Source organism: Malaclemys terrapin, chromosome 8 (assembly GCF_027887155.1).
Source record: "Malaclemys terrapin pileata isolate rMalTer1 chromosome 8, rMalTer1.hap1, whole genome shotgun sequence".
In the NCBI taxonomy this organism is placed as follows: domain Eukaryota; kingdom Metazoa; phylum Chordata; order Testudines; family Emydidae; genus Malaclemys; species Malaclemys terrapin.
In genome coordinates, this window is record NC_071512.1 from 7,214,900 (window position 1) to 7,230,606 (window position 15,707).

Genomic DNA, 15,707 nt, shown 5'->3' on the forward strand with positions numbered 1-15,707 from the left:
TAGACTTAGCTATACTTATTTGAGGGGACTCTTAGATTAAAGTTTCTCTGTGGGGATATATTGCCTACAAGCAAACAAATCTCTTCAATAGGCATCCATTATTTTCTGGCTCCATAATCATTTGGAGCAAATTGAACCCGCTATCCAGAAATAGCAAAGATGGAGCTGCCTGCCAGCATCACCTCACTGTTATGGGATGAATGAAATTAAATATTTGGTTATCAAACTAAAAACATCTTGATAAGAATCTGTTCTCATATGGCCTGCATTAAGTTAATACTTTGATTTATCAAGATTGCAGATTTTTTAAAGCAGATTTTGGATGTAAAAATAATCACAGGCCCCAAGGCTATAACTTTTGGACACTGTTCTATTGACAATTCTACCCCCCCCCCCCAACAAGCTTTAAAATATGAATATGAACTTTCTATGAAATAAGAAAATATTTCACATAAAATATTGAAGTTAGTTGTTGAGGGCAGAGGCATGAGTCTAATTGATAGTGATAGCTACCTTATTTAGCTTCCTTATTCTGCCCAATGACAAGGTTATCTTCCTTCTTGGTTCAAAACTAAAGATCTTAACACTTTGTACTACCCTATGTCTGAACACAAATCCAGTCTTTAGAGTTTCATGGTACATTTAAAAAGTTTGTCTACTTAACCTTGTTGAATCACTCTTCCTGCCCTTTGGCATTTCTTTAAAGACTGGTAAACTTTTGCGACACAGAAGTGGGGATTATTAAGAAACAAAATGGAAGTATTCATTGTGGTTTTATTTTTAAGATCTGTTTTTCTCCCCCATGCCTTACTTTCTGTGTTCATTATATTCTACCCCAGGTAAGAAATAAGCTACATTAGGTAAGAATGTAGGTTGTGATAAGCACAATAATGAAATCACTATTGGAAGACATCCAGAAAATGCTGTTGAACTAGTAAATATTCAACACTTAGCACTTTAAACATATAAAGCACTTTACAAATCTTATAACTAATCCTTGCATTACTCCTGTTTGGCAGGTATGCAAGTATTATCCTTCTTTAACATATTTGGTTAAATGACTTGTCCAAGGCCCCACACACTCAATGGCAGTTCTAGGACTAGATCCCAGCTCTCCTGATTTGATTTTGTGCCATAAACACGACACTCCACTTCTTGTCTGGTGAGCACTGGGTTGGCTGGAAAATTCAACTATGTACAGCAAGGGATGTTGCTGTTAGTCATAGAAATGAAAGCTGAACAAGAAGTAATGCTAATGTAACAGAAAATGAAGAAGTGTGTGGGCTAGTGTGAGGAGACCCACTGGTTATTCTCAGAATCTTTTGAAATGAGTTTTTATAGTTGCTACTGAACTGCAGAGAGCATATAAAGCAAATATTGAAGATGTTCCTTGCAGCGATGGCCTGCTATTGTAACTTCTCTCCAGTCGTGGTCTACTGTGCTGAAAACATTTGGAATGAACTTGCATTAGGACTGAAAATGTAGTTTCTGCTGTTGGGAAGTAAGCAAAGCTTAAAATTGTTTGTTTGAAATATTTGCTAATAACCTTTCAATTGAAGTCTTCTCTCTTGTGTTAGCTCATTTCTGCATCCGTAACCTTGTGGATCCAGACTACCATCTGTTTGCTCTAAAAGCAAAACCTTAAGTGATCTCATACTCTCTTGTAATAACAGACTGTCATATCTGACTGGCACAAATTCTAGGCATTCAGTGAATTATTGTGCCTTAACATTGCTGAGGTCATGGTTAAAATTGTGTGTGTGTGTGTGTGTGTGTGTGTGTGTGTGTTTGAAATTGGGAGCTTATTTTCAGTATCTGTAGGAGATGGAGTTGTAGCATTATAACTAAGGCTACGAGTATGTCACGGAGGTTGCAGAAGTCACGAAATCCGTGACTTCCAGAGATCTCCATGACATTGGGGCGCTGCAGCAGCCCAGCCCCCACCGGTAGCGGGGGGGCCACAGCTCCCTGACGCTGCATGCAGTGGGGCAGGGTGCAGGACCCTCCTCCCTCTGCATTTTGTCAGGGATGTTTTTAGTAAAAGTCAGGGACAGGTGGCTTCCGTGAATTTTTGTTCATTGCCCGTGACCTGTCCCTGACTTTTACTAAAAATGTCCATAACAAAATCGTAGCCTTAATTATAATTTTTCCATTAACTTGTGTGTAAAAGGAAGTATGGTTGCTCATACTTGAGTGCTTTCTTGGGTAGGGGATTCCAGCCTTGATCAGTAGAGATGGTAAAATGCCTAGAAATATAACTAGTAATCACTAGAAGCGAGATACGAACATAGGGTTTCCTCTTTTCCAACTCGTGTAACTTGCTCTAGGATACAGGCTATTTGATTAATAGCTTTCTCTCTCCCCTCCCTCCCATCATGTTGGTGTATTTATAAGCAGTAACCTAACTGCAGGAACCACTGCCAAAAAAGAATGAGGACCCACTTCAAAGCGATATTGCCCTAATCACCATATACAGAAGCAAAAATCAGGTCCCAGATGCCAAAATGGATGCCAAAAAGTGATTTCCCTTTCAAATATTTTTAAGTAGTCAACGTCTGACATCTTATTATTCCATGTGTAATTAACCCGATCTATACCATACCATACCAAATCAACATGAAAAATTCAACTGTGAATTTTAATTTTTCTTTGCCATTCTTGCAACATTTCTTAAAAATAAATATAAAATTCTTGTTGGGTTGACTGCAACCTTAACTTTGGCATTGCTACTGTTTCCCCCACTAGGGAAGTGGAAGAGAGCTGTTTGTCCATTGAAGATAGACTGGTGAGCTGAACTGGTTCACCTACAATACTGTATGATATAAATACCTGGATAATTAGAAACAACATTGAATGTGTTGGTCAGCTTGAAGAATATCTGTTTGTTTCTATTGCAGGTTCCTTGCTCCTTGAAGGCATTATATAGAAATGTCCTGAGTGAGTACTAGTGTTTTCCTCAGGACCACTGAATCCCAAAATATTTTGATTTGCATGTCAATCAGTTAGGGCACATCACTTTTTTTATTTAGTTTACTTCGTTGGGTTTTAAATAGGATTAAGTAGTAAGTAGAGTAGATTTTTAGCATTGATCATTTTTCCATTTTCATTTGCAGCTGACTGAAATGGATTCATTCTTAATAAGCTATTCTGACATCAAAATTTATATTTGCTCAAGGTTTTCTGTGTCATTAACATTTTTCATTCCCTGATTATTAGCTTTGCTTACTTCCCAACAGTAGAAACTACATTTTCAGTCCTAATGCAAGTTCATTCCAAATGTTTTTGCTATGAAATATCCAATAAAATTTGTGCAAACAAAGGTGGTAAATATAGATGCAAAATGGGGGGAGGGAAAAAAGTAGAAAGATCTGTCTACCGTGAGTTTTTTCCCTCTGAATAAGAGCAAAGTGAGAGCTGCTGCTTCTCCCAAGGCCAACCAGCTGCTCATCATTCATGCTGGCTCATGTAGTGCCTTGTTTGTAAATAAACATGCAAACTAGATCTCCTGAACCATTTCTTTTAGATTTATTAGCCTCTTTTCCTTTATCAGTTGCTTTAGTTAAGAAATGGAAAGTGTTCCTTTAACTTATACTTTTGTCATGGTAGCCACATTAATTCACTTGATAAAAAAACGTGGTGTGCTACAATGCAAAAGTTTTTAAAATACTTTTCTTAAAAGGTGACTACTAGCTAAGATGCAAATGCTTGGAGGCAAGCTTTCAAATCAGTACATGGACGTGACTCTTATTGATGAGAGCTGCATGATTAAATGGCATTGTCCTCCTATGAAACTTATCTTTTAGTTCCTTGTCTCTCTCGATGTATTTTCTTCTGATCACACCTGAGTTTGAGTTCCTTTTTATTCTGGAGGCAACCAGAGCTATCATTCAGACATGCTTGAAATGTTAATAGGGATGTTAGTGGTACTGGGGGAAACAAGCATGGAAAGGGCTGTCAAAACAGCTTTAGCTGCCTTCATATAAACATATATTAAAATCCACTTTGGAAGATCACAGGAAGTGAGTATATCTCCAGGGCTACAAAATTCCTAGGCAAAAGAGGTTTGAGCAACAGATAGGAAAAGAAATACTTCCTCTAAGAACTCTCCTCCATCTTCCATAGAGCACCCCCAATGATCTGTTTCAAACTTTTTAAAATGTATGTTCTTCTCAGAGGGACCTCATTCACTGTAAAAGTGATCTGTCTGACTTAAACTGGTTCTCAAAAAGGACAACCTAAAAAGACAATGAATGCATCACTTGAAAGTCGGATGTTAACAGACTACTGTATGTTTCAGAAAGAGAGCAACCATGTAAGATGCATGCTGTGGTAAAGTCAAAATGAAGTCTATTTTCCTTTCCATTCCAGCCTTGCGAGGTCAAGTAGATAGAAAGAAGCATCACTTCGGGGAAGGAGGGAGAAACTACTACATCAAACATCTGTAGACACATTTCAGTCTTCAGCTGCTTTATACCTGTTTTACAGAATTGTTTTGCCTTGGTGAAAAGAATTAAAAAGCTGAAAAGGCTAGGTCATCTTTTGAATAACATTTCCATCACTTAAAGCCCCTGAGGCTACTACAAGATTTTCTGTGGGAGCATGAGCTGTAAATGCTGTTTCCAGAAGGTAACAGACTCTACACCTAGAGGGAGGATGCACACTACAAGCAAAATGATTGGTCACATCTTTGAACTATTTGAATCTAAGGCTAGGTCTACACAAGGGAGGGGGTCAACCTAAGATACGCTGACTTCAGCTACGCTATTCGCATAGCTGAAGTTGCGTATCTTAGGTCGATTTACCTGGCTGTGAGGACGGCGGCGAGTCAACCACTGCCGCTCCCCCGTCGACTCTGCTTCCGCCTCTCGCCGCAGTGGAGTTCCAGAGTCGACGGCAGAGCGATCGGGGATCGATTTTATCGCGTCTAGTGTAGACGTGATAAAAATCGATCCCCGATATATGGATCACTACCCCAGATTGGCGGGTAGTGTAGACGTACCCTAAGAATAAGGCAATAGGAGGAAGGTGGAAAAAGAGAAGCCATCTTTACCATTTAACAAAATTCAACCCTGTCATAATTTTAGGTCTGAAGAGGATTTATAACTTTTTCTGTGGTACTCACCTTATCTGAGCTCAGCACACCATGAATTTATCCTCCCGATATTCCAGTGAAAGTTGTATTGAAAGCTTGAAGCTTAAAAAACCCAGACACACAAGCTGTTCTGTTGAGAAGGGTATTCCTGTTTAAAGCTAGTAAATCTGCAGGGGATGTGAAAATGCCTTAATTTGTCACAGTCTTGTTAAACTGGAATGTAACACAATTTCTTTAACTTACTTTGAAGGTGATTTCCCAGTGCCATTCTTTGGAAAGCTGCATCTACTTTCTGGATTTGTGTTCCTCTTAATCTCATCCCCTCCCTTCTTAAAGAAAGAAAGATAACAGGAACTGAATGAAGTGCTGACATTTACATTAGCAGTGCAATTGTGAACTTTAAACCCCAGTATAGTGAAGTCTGTAGGCAGATTTTCATAATACTGTCCAATGCCTGTTCTTGCTGTTTTGCGCGGCAAGCCTGGGAGGGAGAGGGGAGAAGCGGAGTGGCAGCGTGCTCGGGGGAGCAGGCGGCAGTGGAGCAGAGGTGAGCTGGGGGGGGCGGGGGGAGTGGTTCCTCTGCCCCCCCCCCCCCCCGGTTACTTCCTGCAGCCCTCCCCGCGCCCCCCCACCGCCGCAGCTCCCCTCCACTCCGCCTGCTCCCCTGAGCGCGCCACAGCCGCTCCGCTTCTCTCCCCTCCCTCCCAGGCTTACCGCAAAACAGCTGTTTCGCGCGGCAAGCCTGGGAGGGAGGGGGAGAAGCAGAGGGGTGGCGCGCTCGGGGGAGCAGGCGGCAGTAGAACGGAGGTGAGCTTAGGGGGGAGCGGTTCCTCTGTCTCACCCCCAGGGTAACTCCCTGCGGCCCTCCCCGCACTACCACTGCAGCTCCCCTCCGCTCAGGGCCGGCTCCCGGCTTTTTGCGCCCCAGGCAAAAAAAAAAAAAAAGCTGGAGTGCTGCCCCTTGGAAAATGCTGCCCCAAGCACATGCTTGGAGCGCTGGTGCCTAGAGCCAGCCCTGTCTACACTAGCCATTTCTGCAGAAAGTGTTCCCACTGTAACTAACGTGGCACAGATGTCAAAAACATGGTGGTTAAAATGTTGGCCGCTGTCTGGTGCCTTGTGCATACTATTACTTGAACCGTTGCTACCACCAGTGGAGCTGCAATGACAGGACCTTTTCAGAAAAAGGTTAGTGAGGCCAGGGGGACAATAAATGGTTTTGCCTAAAGGTGTTGCCTTGAAAACAGTTCATCAGAATTAACTTGACAGTCTGTTGCTGTGGGATCTTGGTGTCACCAAAATGGCAGAATGGAGTGAAAGTATAGTATACTTCATCTACGCTTCTAGCCACCTTCAGCCACATGAGGCAGAAGCAGCAATATCCTCTGAAAAGATGTGATGCACAGAAGCTTGAAGCACAAGTAGCAGTGAGGGGAGTATGGCCACAGGAACCCATCACTGCCAACAGAACCAATTATCTTATTTGCTCATCTGTCCAGAGGGAGGTGAAGAAAGGTGGGAGGCCACTGGGTATAAACCTAGGGGTGAGATGATGTGGTTAATGTGTTGGAGTTACTTTCACCTGAGGGGAAAAGAATCCAATTATAGATGAAAAGTTAAAAGCAGTGGATGAAGTTTGAAGAGCAAACAGCATTGGGGGGTGCTAGATATCAAAAAAGCTTTTGGGAAGATAAAAGTTTGAGGACTGGGTTGTAATGAAAATGCAATGAGTCTGAATGCAATACATTTCTTACCCTTTATTTTATCCTATTCATTTTTCTCCTTAAATTGTAAGTTCTGGGGCAGGAAGAGACCTGTCATGTACGTGAAGCACCTAGCATACTTCTGGGTACTTGCATTAACATTTTCTAACTTGAGTAGTTGGTAGGGGGAAAGGGGCAAACTTCTTCAAAGTAACAGCAGTACCTGACATCTGTTCCATCAAGTAAACATAAATGAAGAGCTTTTGTCTGCAGGTTTTCCTAAACATCTGCATTTTAATCCACTTGTCCTCCTGTCGTATTAACCATAGACTTGCATATGGTATAGTTTCATTAGAATATTTGTCTTGCTTGCTGTGGAGGTGGTGTGGCCAGGGGACTTCAGAAAAATTCCCTTTAAGCCTTCATGCTTGTGCAAATAAGATTTTCTTTGCATGTTTAAAGCATCTGTGATTGCTCTTGCTAAATCTGTAATAGCCTTTCATATTACTTGAACAAATTTATTTTCTACCCCCTCAGCTCAAGAGCTGTGTTTTTGCTCTGTTCTGAGTGGTATAATTCTAGTTCAGAAATCTGTCCTTCACAATAAAAGGATCGATCCTCCCATGGACAGTGCATAGTGTTTCATTATTTTCATATATATTGAAATGCTTTCAGAAGTACTCACATGACATGTAAGTGTGGGATTTTTTTGCTGTTGTAATACAAGAATGGAGAAATCTGGCTTCTGTAAAGACTGTCCATCTCATTCCAAAACTCACTGTTTCCTAGTACTGAAAACTTCATTATGATAATTACATCTGCTGCTATATGTTGTCAGACGGCCACCGGTGTGGTGCTCTGCTCTGTTCAATGTTGATAAGTCGGCTGCATGCGTGTGTTCCGTCTGTGTGCTGCCCCGGCTCTGTGCAGATAGCTGACACAGCAGACCCCTGAGAGAACCCCCAATGACTACAGACTCTAAGAAGATACGAAGGCCCCCGGCCAGGTTTATTGTCAAACAAAGCACAGTACTAGTTCCCCACAGACTGTACAGGACATACTACGAATATGTGCGCCCTGACAATGGATTGGCTCAGTCAGTGGCGGGATACTCCACTGCCCCTTAGGCCAGACAAAGAGACCGCCTCAGGTATAAGTTACACATCACTCCTGACGTATTCAGGTGCAACCCCCCTACGTAGCAAGGTACAACCCTTCTACGCAGTAAGGTGTCACCTCTCACCTTGTACATGTTGGTTCAAACAAAACAACTCTATCCATCATATTACCCTTTTGACCCTGTCTTTAGGATGGGTCAGCTTGTTCCTTGTTATCTGTGTGGAATGTGCAAGTATCCAAATGTTCTGCTATCTAGTGTCCAGTACCTCTTAGGTATGTATCTTTTTGCAGCATCAGCCCTTTCCTTGCCAGCTTCTGTGAGCAGGGCCTGCGTCTGGCTCACAGCTTAACTTTGCTTTATGTTAGTAAAGTCTTGACCATTACTTCAGGCCTTAGGCCTCATACCAGGTCTCTGATATAAGGGTTTGTTTCAGGGCCTCATCTCACTACACTATATATATTTTCCTGCTCTGATAATTGGAATAAACTGTGCCCATCTTACAGTGGTATAAGTAGGATGAGGTGTGGAGAGAAGCTTTGTCAGGAGGTTTTCGGTGCAAATGCCCTGATGGCAGATTGCCACCAGGTAGTTATGGTGGCAAGTAATGGCCACTCTTTAAAACTGTACAATGCTTATTTCAAAGAACAAGACTAAATAGATGAATGTTCCCCTTTTAAAATCCATTGTAACACACACTAACTTTACAGGTTATTTTTATTAAAGTTGCTGCCATGGAAGGACTGTTGTCACCAAACTTAAATGGTGTCAGCCTACTCTTTCTTTTTTCTTTTCTTTTTTTTAAAATGGGTTTTGCAAGAGTCAGATATTCACAAAACATTTATCTCCCTCTCACCATGTCCTCACCAGGCACTGACTTGTTCAATCAGATGCTTGTGGACACTCCAGGATGTCAGCTGAGAATTTGTCAGACAGTAAACATCTTCTAGCTCTCCTTTGGTGCCAGGACACTAATGTTATTGCTAGCATTAACATACGGACATAGAAATTGCAATACTGGATTAAATCTTACCCATGGTCTGTCTAATACAGTAGCCTGATTCCTGCAGTGGCCAATCCAATAAGTTTCAAAAGAAGATTCAGTAGCCTTAGAAGACAGTAAAAGTAGAAAGGAGTAAACCTGAGACTGCTAATGGGACAGTGGAATATATGAGAGAAAATGAGGATTCTTCTTTGAAATAGCTGTCTGCCTGTTTTCTTAATCTTGTTTAGATTAACTAGGAGTGAACACAGTCACTCTGTGATAATCCAGGGAGCTAACAAAATATAAAATTTTGGTAGTTGACAAAACTTAATCTTGCATAATTTAGTATGGGAGAAAAATTCTTGGTCTGAGTTCCACTATTTCTTCACTATCATCCTTATCTCTTTCTCCTTCCTCCTGGCCCCATTGCTTTCTGGTTCTTCCCTTTCTTTAGTTCCTTTTATCACTTTTTGGTTTGTTTCCCCTCTATCAAATAATAATAATTAAAAATTGTGTAATGATATTCAGCGGCGCATTAACCCCATACATTTACAGCCAGGCCAGCTGACTTGTATTTAATATAGGAAAAGCTACGCTAATATGAAATATGAGAATCATTTAAATTAAATGTTGGCATCTTTGAGTGTTGCATCCTAGATCTAGTGTCTGTCCTTAGTTCACAGCCTGTGGCTGGTTTTAGTGAAAATCCAGTTGTCTTTTTCCTGGAGAATAGCTTTGTTCTTGGCTGACTGAAATGTTGGTTCTCATTAGCATTTTGGGATGTGACTTCACTGTTAATACATACTCTTATTTCTATAGATACTTTCAAAATTTTATGTTCAGTATTTCAGAGGTTTTTCTTCCACTCTTTTGAAGCTGTGTAAGATGTGACACATTTGATAGACTTTTTCTCCCCTTCTCTATGGGTATTTGGTTAATCGGCTTTGTTAGTGTTAGCATACTAAAGAACTTTCCATCTTACAATTTCCACTGATTAAAACATACAGAAAATTTTCACTCATAGGTACACAATCTGTTTTCCTTTTTTTCCTTAGTTTTCTTTTTTGGACTTTGTAGAATCAGAAGCAGTAGAAGTGGTTTCTGTCTGTTTACCTTTCAGTCCTTCCAGGTGTAAATTATATTGCGGTAGTGGCAAGGAATCCCAGTCATGGACCAGACCCTTGTGCTAAGCATTGTACAAACACATGACCAAGACAGATTGTCATAATTTTGGGGCAAAGACCAAGTAAAGGCTTCTGCAGTTGATTGAGAAAGAAACAGGCTAAACTACTGAGATCTTATTCAGTTGTGCTTTGCCGATGGCTCCATAAATAATGTTTGTATTGGAACACTAGTTTGGCTATTGCTGGCTGATATTCTGATGCACTAGAGTGATTCCAGGATGGCTGTATGTAACTAATTGGGACTCATAGCAAGACAGGGTTCTCAGGCAGGGGTTCCCAAATTGTGGTACATGAGTTTAATGTTCCATCAACTCTCTTCACAACAACTCTTTAAGAAGGTGGTATACGAGCCAATAAAGTATGAGACTTGCTGTTCTAGGGAAAACACTGAGCATAAATAAATGGTCTGCTCTTGATCATCACATGTCCTCTATGAGCCATACTGTTCAGGGTTTCAGAAATACTTAGTATATGCAGCACTGATGTGTTAACAGAGGTTTCCTCAGCCAAGGGACAGATGGCTCTTATCTTGTACTCATCTCAGCTGCAGGTACAGACTGGGCCACTCCTGTACAGGGTAGGAAGCCAACTAATGCCCTGTTCATAGAATTAAGGAGTTAAGGTGCTGACTGAGAATGGAGATACTGAAATAGAGGGTTTGGGCTTTCTGCTCTCTTAATTTCTTCAACCCCTATCATCTAGTAAATATCACAGCAAATAGTTTGTACATTTTCATGTGAAAATGAAACACTCAATCTTCCCCAAGAATTGAGGGAATGCCTGTACAGCGACAATCTACAGTGGATCTTCTGTGAATCTCTGGTGCTCTACTATTCAAATTCGTTTTCTATAACTTGTGTTGGTTTCTATTTGTTTAACGCTTCAGATGAGTTATGTCTACCTTTCTTTAAAAATACTTGGTTCTGAATGAAACACTGGATTTTGCCTATTTTACGCTTGGTCTTTTAAATGTGATGGTTTGATTACATTCCTTCCACCCTACTCATTTAAAATATTATAAACTGTTAAACTCACAAACCCACAAGACCTAATTGCTTGCTTTTTTATTTTTATTTTTTTTTGGTGGGGAACCCCTCTTGTTTGTTCTTGATGGGCTACGGAATTTGTTTTCAAGTAATTACCATGTATATCAATTCTCATGGTAGGACTTTTCTTCTCTACTGAGACTGGGGGCAGGTACCATTCTGTCAACTATGCTTATGATATTGAGAAGCTCATTAGGACAATTTCTTTTGAGAGCTGTACATAGTGAGTCTAAGCATGAGCCATCATTACACTTCCCTGTTCAATTACTGATTTTCATAATAGGGAGTTCAGGGTTTAGGAGAATTGTTAAATGTGTTCGCTGTGCTCCATTCTATAGAGAAACATTACATGTTCTCTCTTCTAGCCAGAAAGCAGGAGGTAAAAAGATTGCACTTATCTAAGGCAAGCTCTTCCTCCTTCATACTAGTGTAAAAAACTGTTCCCCCACTTTTCTCCTTTTCTACAAGAAGAAAGGGTGAGGAGAAGCTGTTTGGAACATAAGAATGGCCATACTGGGTCAGACCAAAGGTCCATCCAGCCCAGTATCCTGTCTACCGACAGTGGCCAATGCCAGGGGCCCCAGAGGGAGTGAACCTAACAGGTAATGATCAAGTGATCTCTCTCCTGCCATCCATCTCCACCCTCTGACAAACAGAGGCTAAGGACACCATTCCTTACCCATCCTGGCTAATAGCCATTAATGGACTTAACCTCCATGAATTTATCTAGTTCTCTTTTAAACACATTGGTCTCTCCATCTGAGCCACGTATTCTCTCAATTTGTAGAGGTTCTTGACAAGTAAGTGTACTTCCCTCATGCTGTCCCTCTGGGCTCTGTAGCATTCCTCCCTCTCCCGCCTCTTCCATCATTTACACAGCTTTCCAGACTGTTGTTGGGGAGGCAATTTTGAGCCTCCTAATTTACTTACTCTGACCCCCACCACCTTTTCTGCTGGGCTTTTTTCTTTTTATAGGAGCTCTGTTTCCTGCTCTTCCTTTAGTTGCTTCCACCACATCTAGGGGCTCTGTCTAATCTGAGCCAGCAGCTCTGACTGTATAGCTGACAGGCCTGCATTCAATCCTCTGCTTTCTGCTGAATCTTGACATTTGTTCTTCCCCCACTCTCCATCCAAACTTATTCCTTGCTTTCCCTTACTCCAGAGTGACCTGGCCAGAAACTTACTTTGGCTACTTTACTAGTGGAGCCCCGCCTTCCATAGCGCTCTGTACTTCCTCTTGCAGTGGCTTACTTAGCGGCACCAAGGAAGTCAGACCATTTTAGGGAACCCTGCATCTTTCCAGAGCAGCTGCCACTCAACTCTGTGTACACTAAGGCAATCTCTATCAGGACGAATTCCTTAGCTGTCAACAGAAGCCTCATAGTACTGGATTCCCTAGACTAGTCAGTTTTAGAACCACTCTATCTCCAAAGGCCACACAGAGAAAAGGACTTGGTACCTCAAGGCAGTCAAGACCATTGAAGGGTAGTTCTTTATTCCTTAGCTACTCCTTCAGATGGACCACACCAAGAATAATCCATCATTCCTGAAGATTCTCACCCCTCTTCTAAGGTCCCTTTTATGCAGATCACCAAACTGTTCCACTCATTATGAAGTTTTGAAAGGTCATGGCTGATTTCCTAGGCTTCCTACCTGATGCTGTAACATGGGAAAGAGATAAAGCAGATGATGATAAAATTACTTATTGGTAATCTTGATTTGTCTTTCTCCTCTTCACTCATGGCTTTTCCTGGTCTAGAAATATTCAGTCAGATTAGAAAGCGACAGTGCCCTCTTTATGGGCGGTAGTGAATTGCCTAATTGTTTATCTTCTGCTTCCTGGTTGCTTAATTGTGAAAATCACTGTAATGGGTTATTCTGGGAAGAGATTGGAGCCAATGTTTTCATTAGTAGCCATGTGAGGTAGAATTTACGCACTAGCTACTACAGTAGCATTTTTTATTTGCATGGATAGAATGATTTCTTAGTTTTTGGTTCCTCTGTAGATAAAGATACAGGGGCAGAATTGTGGTTGTCCAAGTAATTTCAGTTACAAAATATGAAAATACACAATGTTTGGGTTGATTAAGTATGACCTTAAATTTGAATTTCCAGGCTTTATCTTTTGATAACTATAGTAGCCTACTAAAGGCTTTCCCATGAGGTAACAGATCAACAGCTTCATATCTAGATTTAGTTCTTTGACTGGAAATTTTGTTGCTCATTTGAGCTGGGAGCTTCCAACTTCAGTCACTTAATCAGATTCATTGACACTGCAGGGGGAGTTTACCATATTCTCTGTGTTACTTAAATTTTATAGGGATACAACTTGGTAGTTTAATTGCATGTACTTTGTAGACACCTGTGCTGCTTCCCTCCCTCTTCAGATATTTTATAGGCCACCAACAGATTGCTGCCCCACTTGACACTCTGGTACCTCCTGAGGGGGAGAACTGAGAATAACTTTTTCTCCCTTAATTACTTGGCTTCCTAAGAGATGTAATTATTCTTTAAAACACATTGAACTTTACATGGATGATACCTATGAAGTTCTGTAACAAAACAAAAACCCTAATAAATGCCATTTATTTTGTGTAGAAGTGAAAATTTCTAGTGGGTTTTCTGTGGAATAGTATTTAAGTTCCAGGAGAATAAATATCTGCTCTGGTCTTATGGCTGAAGTTTGCAGGGTATCATATGTAGATAAGAAATGTACCTTTTTACACTAGTTCAATACACACACAGTTTAAAAAAAAACAGCACCCATTGACAATCTATAAATTGGTAGCATTCAAATACATGGTAGCACTGTGGAAACCTAACATCACAATTCAGAGATCTGTCTTCAGTACAAGCCATGAATGCTAAACAGCCACAAGGTGTTGAAGAGGGCTAGGTGCATCCTTTAAGACAAGTCATCAAACATCTGCGTAATAAAGCTTTGGTATGAACAGTGTGCCATGTTAATTTTCGATGTAAAGTGAGTGGATTTTTCTTTTATCTGTCTCTCTTGTAGGAACTGGAGACATTGTTGCTGTCATGATTACAGAGTCCAAGGTAAAGGAGATCCTAAATTACTTGGAAAAGAACATCTCTGTCCTGATGGCAATAGCAGTTGGAGCCCGAGTTCCTCCAAAGAATTTTAGTCGTGGCTCTCTAGTCTTTGTGTCAATATCATTCATCGTTTTGATGATAATTTCATCAGCATGGTTAATATTTTACTTCATCCAGAAGATCAGGTACACAAATGCACGTGACAGGAACCAGGTAAGATGCCCCTTGCTTCTCTCTATTTAGATGTTTTTATTTTTTATATATTGCTGTAGTTAACTATCAGATCATATATGTAGTAATTATACTATGCTATTAACAACGAACCCTGTATTCCGAAAGAGTGTATACCAATGGAGGAAAATTTTATCTAGCAGATGCTTGCTATGATGAGTAACAGTCATAGAAAATCTCCATACAAAAAACAGGAAGGAATACTATTTGATACTATAAGTTATTCTAGTTAATTGTCATTGCACGTTCTTTATTATTACGCCACAAACTGAAGTGTGATTGACTTTTTCAAATTATTAGTCTGAGAAAGTAGATCCTGGGTTTTTAGATATCCATCACTCTTAGCCTGAGAAGTTTAAAGTTAACTGCTCAAGAGCTGTGTGTAATAGGATATAATGAAAATCCTAAAGAAAGACTGTATCTCCTTATGATTATTCTTTAGTTTCTTGAATCTGCTCATTAATGTATATGGGGTTATTTAAAGTGAGAAATTCCTTCCTTAGGAACTCTAAACAAAAATGACCCAGTGTTATAAACTGTTGTGCAGTGCAATAAAGTATTTTCTGCTGTATCTTCAAGTAGTGTCCCTATGGGTGCTCTACTGTAGTTGTATCTGCGACTCTGCACTGCTGATCGGAGAACTTTGGTAGCAGTGTCTGTTCAGCCTGCGCATGCACTGCCCCCCCACGATGCAAACCAGCACTGTGCAGGCAAACCCTCCTCAGTTCCTTTTCAACTGCCCCAGCTAGAGATGGAGCTTTAGCTATTCGTTAGCGGATCATTAATCTCTTTAGAATTGCTAATCTTTAGCTTTTTTTTAAGCTTCTTTTCTTTCTTTACTCCATTTATCTTTTATTTGGCCCTTGCTAAAAACAAAGACTTCATTTTTCCTTAATCCCCTGTCTGGGGGGACTCCCCCCTCCCCCCTTGGACAGGGTATTTCTGGCTCTCCATACTTCAAGAAGTGTCTCAGGTGCAAGGAATCTATTCCAGTGACTGATGGACACTCTCAGGGCGTCTGCTGCCTGGGAGAGGAGCACATCCCACAGAAGTGTGGATTGTGCCAGCAACTGAAGCCCAGATCCAGAAAGGATGGAGAACTGAGGCTCAAACTCCTACTCATAGAGGCAGCCCTTCAATCATCCAAGCTGCACCAGGACCCCAGACGGCGGAAAACCTCACCACAACCCTCTACTTCTAAGGGAGGTGAGCCCAAAGAGATGGCTCTAAGAAAAGGGCCATGAGTCCCCACAGTGACCCCTGATTGAGGCAAAGACTGTCTCCGGCTCGATTGT

At 41.0% G+C, this 15,707-nt stretch overlaps 1 protein-coding gene across 2 annotated transcripts in view; it reads left to right on the plus strand.

The window, feature by feature from the left end:
- RNF130 (ring finger protein 130) overlaps window positions 1-15,707 on the plus strand; it is an 88,782-nt gene that overhangs the window by 27,841 nt on the left and 45,234 nt on the right. For both annotated transcript variants that reach the window (XM_054037464.1, XM_054037463.1), the window contains exon 3: window positions 14,144-14,394. In XM_054037464.1, coding sequence (XP_053893439.1) covers window positions 14,144-14,394 — 251 coding nt within the window. The remainder of the gene's footprint in view (window positions 1-14,143; window positions 14,395-15,707) is intronic.